The sequence below is a fragment of the Equus asinus genome, chromosome 20 (assembly GCF_041296235.1).
Source record: "Equus asinus isolate D_3611 breed Donkey chromosome 20, EquAss-T2T_v2, whole genome shotgun sequence".
Taxonomy (NCBI): domain Eukaryota; kingdom Metazoa; phylum Chordata; class Mammalia; order Perissodactyla; family Equidae; genus Equus; species Equus asinus.
In genome coordinates, this window is record NC_091809.1 from 14,554,424 (window position 1) to 14,564,423 (window position 10,000).

The 10,000-nt window shown below is 58.2% G+C and overlaps 1 protein-coding gene across 3 annotated transcripts; it reads right to left on the reverse strand.

Moving 5' to 3' along the window:
• Positions 1-192: 192 nt before the first annotated feature.
• Positions 193-9,744, reverse strand: STAP2 (signal transducing adaptor family member 2). Of its 3 annotated transcripts, XM_070491733.1 has the most exons (13): positions 9,501-9,744; positions 7,077-7,148; positions 6,815-6,937; positions 4,415-4,471; positions 3,760-3,860; positions 2,886-3,020; positions 2,416-2,485; positions 2,222-2,324; positions 2,022-2,096; positions 888-1,031; positions 711-803; positions 561-635; positions 193-336 (listed from the first exon to the last, which is right to left on the reverse strand). In XM_070491733.1, exons 1-13 carry the CDS (start codon positions 9,612-9,614, stop codon positions 212-214), a joined length of 1,287 nt encoding a protein of 428 aa, XP_070347834.1. In that variant the 5' UTR covers positions 9,615-9,744; the 3' UTR covers positions 193-211. The 3 variants fall into 3 exon arrangements, with proteins under 3 accessions (XP_070347834.1, XP_070347835.1, XP_070347833.1); XM_070491734.1 differs by lacking the exon at positions 2,022-2,096; XM_070491732.1 differs by having other exon boundaries at positions 561-803.
• Between the last annotated feature and the right edge of the window lie 256 nt (positions 9,745-10,000).

Genomic DNA, 10,000 nt, shown 5'->3' on the forward strand with positions numbered 1-10,000 from the left:
CTGGTTCTTCTGGGCTGGGCGGCACCGGGTGTGCCCCGGTCCTCTCTGGTCCTCAATTGCCCCAGCTGTGAAATGGGCTTTTCTTACAGGGTCAGACAGCAGGTTTTGCTGAGCTGAGGATCCTGGGGGTCAATGGGGTCAGCTATGGGCAGACATCCGACGGGCCCCTCCAAGCAAGCCAAACGCACAGGCCCAGGGGTCACGCGAGCTTTTATTTCTGGGAGGACGGCTTGGCTCCGAGGTGGCCCCGCTGGTCCCCAGCACGTCCTGCCGAGTGCTCCAGTGCCCGCCTCCTCTGCAGCTTCTCTTCCAGCTCTGCCGTCACATCTCCCAACCCTGGGGGGGCGGGGACCTGAGGCTTCAGCGGCGCCGGGATCCCCGGTGCGTGCCGTCCCCCCACATCCACCCAGTACCGGCCGCAGAATTCGGGGCCCGGGGCAAATGAAAATGTGTCCAAAAGGCACGAGGAGTTTCAAGACGGAGCCTTAAACCAGCACCAGGCTCCTCAGAGTGTGGGGTCCTCGGAAGCCCACCCTGCGTCGACCCCCCAGGCCCCTTACCGGTCGTGGGGAAGAGAGCCTGCGCTGAGCTGCCTGCCGGTTTCCTGGCCGGGCCGCCGTTCAGGCCTCTGGGCTCTGAAGGAGAAGGCGGCGACAGCTGAGGCTGGCCCTCCGTTGGATGAGGGAGGGGCTGGGAGGAGGGACCCCTACCTGGCTTGGGCATGACAGGTGGCTTTGGGGGCTTTGCCTGAACCTTTGCCAACCTCTTGGGCTTCAGGATGACGGGTCGGCCAGGGGGAAGCACTGCGTGGACAAAGGCGTGGCGTGTCACCTCCGGCTGTTCGCCTCCCGCCCCCGTCTCTCGGCCAGCCCCGGTCCCCCACCCACCGTCCTCGTTCACGTAGTTGGCGGCGGGGGCATCTGCAATGGGGATCACGTAGTTCTCATCCTGGTCGGGCAGCGGGGGCCGCTTGTCCTGGCCAGACACAGGCTTGACGGGCGCAGGAGGTGGCTGCTTCGGGGGTGCAGGATCTGGTGGGACCCAGCAGTCAGTTGGGGCCCGCGTGGTGCAGGGACACCTCGGGGTGGCGGGGGTCTGTGTGCCTCCGTGAGCGGGAATGCACGTGTGCACGCCTACACAGAGGCGTGGGTGTCTGCGCACGTGCACATGTTAGTGTCCCTGTGCCACATACACATCCACTGGGTGAATTTGCATAAGTTGGATATATGGAAAGATTTCGTCACACACGCCTAATGCGTGTATACACACGACAAGGCAAGGATGCTTGGTCATACACTTCAGTACTGGTCTATACCGGTGTGCACACGCGTGTATCTATAAATAGAATTTGTGCTTGTGGGCGAATGCGTCTGTATTTGTGTGCACACACCTGATTGTGGCTTACGGTCTGCGTGTGGCTGCACGGGACCGGAAGTGTGTGACACTTGTATTCATGCGTGTGTGGAGCCCTTGTCGACAAAGCTGTCTGCATAGGAGCTTCTGATAATGCAACTGGACACAGTTGGCGTCCGTGAGTGTGCACGTGTGTATGGACGTGGATGTGCATGCCCATCGTGCACATGGGGCGCCCCACATCTGCCTAGCCCTCGGAGGACCGTGCCGCTCGCCCCACAGACCTTTCCAGCTTTCCTTCCGCCCCTTTCCCAGCGCCCACCCTCATTTCCCATCTTGCTCCTGGGGCAGCCTCGGATCCCCTCATCGCACACCTCTGCATCCTGAAATCCTTTGAGACCTTCAGTAAACACCTCCTCCTCCAGGCAGCCCTGCCCCACTCTGCCCCCTCACTTCTCCCCAACTCCAGGCTCCCCAGGGGCGGTCCTACAGGGCTGGGAGGGTCTGTGTCCAGCTCTGCCACAACCTGGAAAGCCCTAGAGGGCACGGTCTGGGGAATTTCTGGGTGCCTGCAAGTCTGTGTGCAGGACTGGGCACAGGCGGCGCCATGTAGGTCCCAGGTCTCTCTCCCCTCTGCCCCAGGGGCGGCCGTGGGAAGGGGGTGTCACCTGGGCTGGGGGCCGCGGGGGCCGAGGGCGCCACCCACACACTCTCGCCGTTCTCTTTATCTGCCTCCACGTAGCCTGGAACAGAGAGGGCGGCCTGGAGGAGGCGCGGCGGCCAGGGACTGCTCCAGGGGTGTCCCCGACGGGGCGCGGACTAGAGAGGCGCGGACTAGACCCCCCGAGTTCCCTGAGGCCGCACCCACCTAGCACCTTCTCGTAGTCGTCATCCAGCAGGAAGGGCACCAGCGCCTTCTTGGTGTTCGACACGAAATAGTCGACCACTGCGTCCAGCGAGGCGCAAGAGAACTGGGGGCGGGTAGGGGGCGCGGTCAGGGCGGGTGGGGGAGGGGCGTGGACCCCGTCAGCGCGCTTCCCAGGACCCTGGCCCAACGCTCACCGGCTCCTCCACGTCGATCACGTACTTGGGGCCCTCGTGCTTCACCTTGTAGTGCCGGATCACCGGCGTCCTGCACAGGCAGCGGGCGAGCGGGCGGCCGGGCTCAGGACAAGGAAGGCCCCGCCCCTCGCCCTGGCCCCGCCCCGTGGGGGGCCTAACCCCCTCCAGCTCCCCTGAACACTGACCACGGCCCCTCCTGGCGTGGCTCTTTAGGAGCGGGGACCAGGCCCTGCCTCCACCCCCAGGAAAGACCCCTCTCCTAGTCCTGGCACTGACCCCTGGGAGGACCATGCCCCGATGGACTGCACCCCCAGGGAAGGCCCCGCCCCTCGTGCGGGCTCCGCTCCCGGATTCTGACTCCACCTTCGACCTGGCCCCGCCCCTAACCCTGACTACCCTCCCTCACCTCTGACCACGCCCCCGCGCCCGACCCTCCTCCCAGCCCCGGTTCCGGAGCCGCGCATGCGCACCCGTTGAGCATCTGGCGCGTGGTGACCGACACTCCGGCCGCGCCGTCCCCGCTGGGCCGCAGCAGCAGGTTCCCGCACTCGGGGTAGCGCTCCAGGAGCAGCTGCGCCTCCACCCGGCTCACCTTCATGAAGCACCTGGCGGGGGGGCCGCGCCCTTCACTCAGGACAGGCCCCGCCCCCAGAGGCCCTGCCCGTCCTCCCGCACGTAACCACGCCCCTGGGCCCAGCCACGCCCCCCCAGCCCCGCCCCGCCCCGGGCACCCAGCCCTACCCACCGGCACATAGCCCCACCCCCGGGCAGTCAGTCCCGCCCGCCCGCACATAGCCCCGCCCCCGGACACCCAGTCCCGCCCACCTGCACATAGCCCCGCCCCCGGGCACACTCCTGGAGACCCTGCCTCGTCCCCTAGGGCCAGACTCCGCCTCCGGAGGCTCAGCCCTGTCCTCCAGACACGTAACCCGGCCCCCGGAGCCGCAGGCCCGCCTCCGAGGCCCCTAAACCCGTCCCTGGAAATCTTGCCCCGCTCCCAGGCACCTACACCCGCCTGTAGAGACCCAGACCCGCTTCCAGACATCTAGACCCGCCCCTAGACACCCAGACCCGCCCCCAGGCACCTACACCCGCCCCTGGAGACCCAGACCCCCCCCCCCCCCAGACACCACGAGCCGCCCCTAAAGACCCAGACCCACTCCTGGTGACCCAGACCCGTCCCCCGCCAGCTTGTCCCGGCCCCCAATCCCCCAATCGGGCTCCCAATACGGGACCTAATCCTCGCCCCCGCCCGGCTGCAGCCCTGTATGCAACTCAAGACCCAACGCCACGCCCTGCACCCCGCCCCCATCCTGGAGCCCCTCGGCCAGGCGGGGCACTCACGAGGGCACCTCGAGCGCGCGGCGCGCCTCCTCTTTGGCCAGGGCCTCGGCCATCATGTACAGGTGTCCGGGCAGCAGGGTCAGGTTGGACGGGACACGGAGCTGAGGGGCGATCGGGGCACAGAGACCGCGCCCGGCCATCAGGGAACGGGCGGCTGCGCCCATGTCACAGAGGGCCAACTGAGACCAGAGGGCGGACGGAGCCAGGACGGAAACCCGGATCCGGGGGCTCCAGAGCCGCCCTACACCTCACAGAGCAAAGAGGTTGTTGAGAGGATGCGGAGAGGGACTTCGGTGATGGGGTGGGGGACAAAGCAGATGCTAGAAGGTGGGGTCTCAAAGTCACGGCCTGCAGGGGCCAGGAAGGTGCCAGACGCGATGGCCGGCAGCGGCCGGACAGGGAACAAATGAGTCAAAATAGAAATCAGGAACGTTGACTAAAACTCCTGGTTCTTAAGTGCTGGCAGCTAACTTTAAATTTTTTAGCACTTTGTTGGCAAAACAGAAGATGTTTATGGGCTAAATTTGGCTTGTAGGCGGTCGGTTTGAGAGCAGTGTGCTGTAATTCAGAGGCTTGTTTGGGGGAATGAAGGATGGAAAGAAAAAAGGGGATTTCTGAGGAGGCCCAGGGGGAGTCCGGGGGAGACCACTCTCACCTCCAACACCGTGAGGATGAAGCCTTTCCACATCTCGCGAGACTCCAGGCTCTCCACCTAGGGCGAGAAAGAAAGAGTCCATGCGGATGAGCCTCAGTCTATCCATCTGTGAAAGGGGCGCGAGGAATAATAGCGTCTGTTTCCAAGGACTGTTTTAAAGATTCAATGAGTTAGGACGGGTTAACTTAAGATGCTGTCTGCATATAAGTCCTTCGTAATATGGGATATTATTACTCTTTGCCGGGAGCCGTGGCTACATCATTTGATCTGCTGTTTGACAGGGTCCAGCCGATTAACGCCGAGGGGTGCAGGGTCGCCCCTTGGTGAAGAATAACCGGCCGGCCCCTCACATAGTTCTGAAACCTGTGCTGCTTCTAATTGCCCTTCGTTCCTTTTCCTTTCTTAACCTCCAGTTTTCACTCCTTTGGGTGGCTGCTTGGGAGGCACTCCCTCCCGGGAAAATTAGACATAGTAAGAGAATGTGACCCCCTGCAGGTAACTTTCAAGATATTTTTCAGTTAATTAATGGCGGAGCACACAGTCCCATGTGAGACAAGCAGAAAGGAATCCTGCCCAGATAAGATGTCGAATTAGGTTTATGGCCTCTGTCTGCTTAATGTTTCCTTCTCCCTCCAGTTCTTTGTCTAAATATATATATGCATCGTCCTTCTAAGTTTGCTGGTTAATTGGATGATCAAGAAGTATCTATATATTATTCTTGACCTGCTGCTTTCTGTTAAAATGTTATAGAGGTTTTCTCCTAAAAGCAATAAGTAATAAATAATTGATGAGTAGAAGGGCCGAGGGGTGCAGGGATGCCCCTCGGTGAAGAATGGCCGGCCGACACCCCTGATATTTTCTGAATTATATGCATGCTTTCTATCAAGGTTGTGTCTATACTTATTTCTGTTTTTTACTCTTGAAGATATATAGTTTAGCTTAGCTTTTCAGCCCTTTACTTTACTAACAAAATGATACTTTCTCCAGCAGTGTGCTTAAGGGACTGTGAGCTCCACAATCTAAAAGACAAAGGAATGCTTCCACCCCCTAAAGGGCGCGAAAATGTAAAGATGTTTAACTGCCCACTGAGAATGCAGATAGCCCTGGGGATAAGACACCCTGGAGTCGCCTTTTGTTCCCATTAACCGTCTACACTAATGGCGTAAATGATTGAGGGAGGCAGGGATGGCTCCCCCAGGATGTAACCAGACGGACTGCTGTCCTGTCCCGAGGCCTGGACCTTCTCTCTTTGATTTAACTTTAGCATGAATTACAACAGACGCCTAGGTACCTATCTCCTTTAGCTTAGAGACAACAAACACTAGTTAATTGCGGAGAAGACTACCATTAACCTTATGCTCTATAGAATAGAATGCTAATAAATATTCTTGTGCTCCTTTTTTACTTCCTTATCTCTCTGAGAATATTTGTAGAACTATTTCTGTACTAATCCTGAAAAATATACACTTGTGCACAGTAAAGTTGGACTTGCTAACACCAACCCAAGTCTCATGTCCTCTTTATTTTCCCCTCATTGCGCTGACGCCGTCCATCCCTCAGGAACCTGGACTCAGCCGGGGCGGGACTCCAGCAATTCTTGAATGTTATTACATCAACATTTTAAAAAACATAGATCATGTATCTCCTATGCTCTAAACCATCCCAGGGCTCCCCCTCCCTCGGGGTCAAAGTCCAAGTCCTCCTTGTGGCCCACAAGGCACTACATGACCTGCCCCTGTCCCCTCCCTGCCCTGCCTCCTCCCTCTCTCCCACTGGCTCCCTCTGCTCCAGCCTCACGGGCCTCCTTGAGGTTCCTCCCACACGCCAGGCACGGTCCTGCCCCAGGACCTTTACACATGCTGTGCCCTCTGCTGAAGAGCTGTTTCACAGATATCTACCGCCCTGGCTCCCTCACCTCCTTCGGGCCCTCAGTAAGGCCTTCCCTGATCACACCATTTGACATTGCGATCCTGATCCCCCTTTCTCCCTTCCCTGGTGCTTGTCTCCCTAGAATCGACCGCCAAATGACCCTCCATAGATTTTACATATTGATATTGTTTATCGTGTGCTTCCGCCACTGGACTGTAAACTCCACAAGGGCAGGGATTGTCTTGTTCAGGGCTGTGCAACTAGAAGAGTGTCTGGCACACAGTAGGGGCTCAATCGTTTTCGCTGAAAGACTGAATGATAGCAGTGATGATCCTCGTGGGTCAGATCTTGTCCTGGGCACTTTAGACATATTGTCCCACTTTGCAGCTGAGGAAACTGAGGCCCAGAGAGCTTAAGTGACTTGCCTGGTGTCTCCAGCCCAGTAGTAGACTCTGACTCCACGCCAGTGTGTGCTGACGGTGGGCAGGACGGGGAGGGAGGGTCTCCCACCAGCCCCACCAACGTTCCTACCTTGAACTTGACCTCCTGGTTCCGGAGGACCAGGCTGAAGTGGATGCCAGGATCTTGGGCGCTCCCCCAGGGGGCCTCATCCATGAACTTCACGAATGTTCCCAGGTCTAGCTTCTCCACATGCTGGGGGCACAGGAGCGGGGATCTGAGCACCAGGCCTGTGGCCTCTCAGGCTCCCTGGCTCAGCCACACCACCCACACCCTCTGCCTGGGCCCTGAGGTCAAGGGCGGGCCAGCTCTTGAGCTCTCTTCTCATCCTTACCTGGGAGTCCCGATTGCTTTTGTAGAAATAGAGGGTGAGACCTCGCAGGCCCGCCCAGAACTTCCTGTAATCCTGGGGACCAGAGGTGGAGAAAGAGAAGGAGGTGAAGTGGCAAAGCTGGGGACCTCCATCATACCCACTCTGCCCCAGGATCTTTGCACTGGCTGTTTTCTCTGTCTGGATGCTCTTCCCCCAGATCATCACACAGTTCCCCTCCTCACCTGCTTTGGGTCTTTGAACAAATGTTTTCTTCTCAGGGAGGCCCTCCCCATACAGGGCCCAGCTTCTGGGGGTCTGCTGTTCCCCAAGAAAGCAGCAAAGGGAACCTTGATGGGTTGGGAGACCCAGAGCAGCCCCCTGATCTGTGGAGGTGGGAGCTCTGGGAGTGAGCTGAGCTGACTGGACTTCTGGTGTTGCATCCACCCATCCACCCACTTATCCACGCATACCTACCTCCCCCTGTCCCCTGTCCCCTTATCCACCCCATTAATATTCATTGGCATCTCCTAGGCGCCAGGCCCTGGGCCAGGTGCTGAGTCCACAGGCTTAGAATTTCACAAGGCTCTGGACTCCAGAACGTCTGCAGATTCAGGATTTCACCCCTGGTTTCTGAATTCCAAATGTCCTAACTCTCTGGAGATCTACGGGGCTCATACAGTTCAGACTGCAAGGGTTTGTTTACTTTTCACCAAATATTCCCTGAGCACCTACTCTGCACCCAGTTCTGTTGTGGGCAAAATAATAGTGGGACGTGGCTTCTGTTTCTAAACAGATCAAGGTCCAGAAGGATGGAGACAGCACAGGTACTAAACTCCTTCAGGGAAGAGAAGCTAGGACCCCCAATAATGGAGATAGTGCTTATATTGAGAGCTACCACCCATTCATCCATCCATCAATCTGTCCACCCGCCCACCCAACCATCCACCCATCCATCCACTCATCTCTCCATCCACCCATCCGTCTACTTATCTCTCCATCCATCCACCCACATGCCCATCCATCCATCCACCATCCACCCACCCATCCATCCACCCATCCATCCATCCATCCATCATCCATCTGCCCATCCATCCACCCATCCATCCATCCACCATCCACCCACCCATCCATCCATCCATCATCCATCCACCCTTCCATCCACCCATCCATCTACTTATCTCTCCATCCATCCACCCATCTGCCCATCCATCCATCCATCCACCCACCATCCACTCACTCATCCATCCATCCATCCACTCATCTCTCCATCCACCCATCTGCCCATCCATCCACCCAACCATCCATCCACCCACCCATCCATCCATCCACCCATCCATCCATCCACCCATCCATCCACCCATCCATCCATCCACCCATCCATCCATCCATCCATCCACCCATCCATCCATCCATCCATCCACCCATCCATCCATTCACCCATCCATCCATCCATCCATCTATCCACCCGTCCATCCACCCGTCCATCCATCCATCCACCCATCCATCCACCCATCCATCCATCCATCCATCCATCCACCCATCCATCCATCCACCCATCCATCCATCCATCCATCCATCCACCCATCCATCCATTCACCCATCCATCCATCCATCCATCCATCCATCCAATCATCCATCCACCTATCCATCCACTCACCCATATTTCCATCCATAGATACATACCTACATTTAACTAATATTTACTGAGGACCTACTCTGTGCCAGGCAGTGTTCCAGGCACTGCGAATAGAGCAATAAGTGATTAAACTCCATTTGGTCAGCCCTGCTTCATCACGCACAAGCTATGTGCTGTTGCATAAGTTATTTAAGGTCTCCATGCCTCAGTTTCCTCCAGTTTCCCGGAGGCAGCAGGAAAGGAGGAGGGAACTGCCATGGCCAAAGCAGGGAGGTGGGCAGGAAACGCAGTGGGTGGTGGGTTTGGGTTATAAGAGGAGTATGGGGAGGGAGGAGGGAGAGATGGGGCCTTAGGGGAAACTGAGGGGCTGGGACTTTATCCTGAGGAACACACACACACGCACACACAACACACACACGCACACACACTGGTCCCATGACCAGTATGTGGTCCCGCCTAGTGCAAGCCCATCAGCTCTCATGGCCCCCACATGCAACCTTTCCCGACCTTGACCCCTGCAGCTGGGGTTCACAGAGTCCGTTCCAGGCTGGGGGAGGAGAGAGGCTCCCCATTTCCTGCAGGAAGTCCCTGATATTGTTTATATCTGAGAGACAGAGAGAGAGACCGAGACAGAAAGAGAGAGAGAAAAAGAGAGACAGATGGAGACAGGCAGGGAGAGACACAGAGAGAGAGAAATGCCCTGCCCTACCCACCCCACCCCCCTTCGCTGGGTAGGGAAATCAAGGCTCAGAGAGGTGCCACACCTGCCTGGGCAACCCAGCAGTGCCAGGCTCCCTTCCCCTCCTTACCTGGTCTCGAGGTCCCTTCTTCTCCAGAAAGCTCTCGTGGTAGTGTGAGGGCAGGGCACCCTTGGGTTTGGGCTTGGGCTTGGGGACCCGGGGTGGGCTCAGAGCCGAGGCCATGGTGGCCCGGGTCCTCGCCTGGCTTCTGCCTCCAGTGAGAGCCCCAGCTGGGCCAGGAAGCAGAGAAACAGGTTCCAGGGGAATTTCCTCTCTTCTGTCAGCTGCTGAGCTCCCTCCTCTGCAAGCGCTGGGCGGGGACTGGGCTGGGCAGGTCCAGGGATCCTCGAGAAATCCTGGCCTCTCTGGTCTCCCCAGGAGGATCGGGAAGCCTAGCTGGACTCATGGAAGGGAGGAGGGAGCCACTGGGAGGCATTGGGTGCAGAGCAGAGACCGGCAGACGGTGCACCAGGAGGAGGGACCTGACAAAGCTAAGGTGTGGAAACGAGGCAGGGAAGAATGTGGTGCCAGGGTGGCAAGGGGATGTGACAAGAGAGGACACAAGAGGA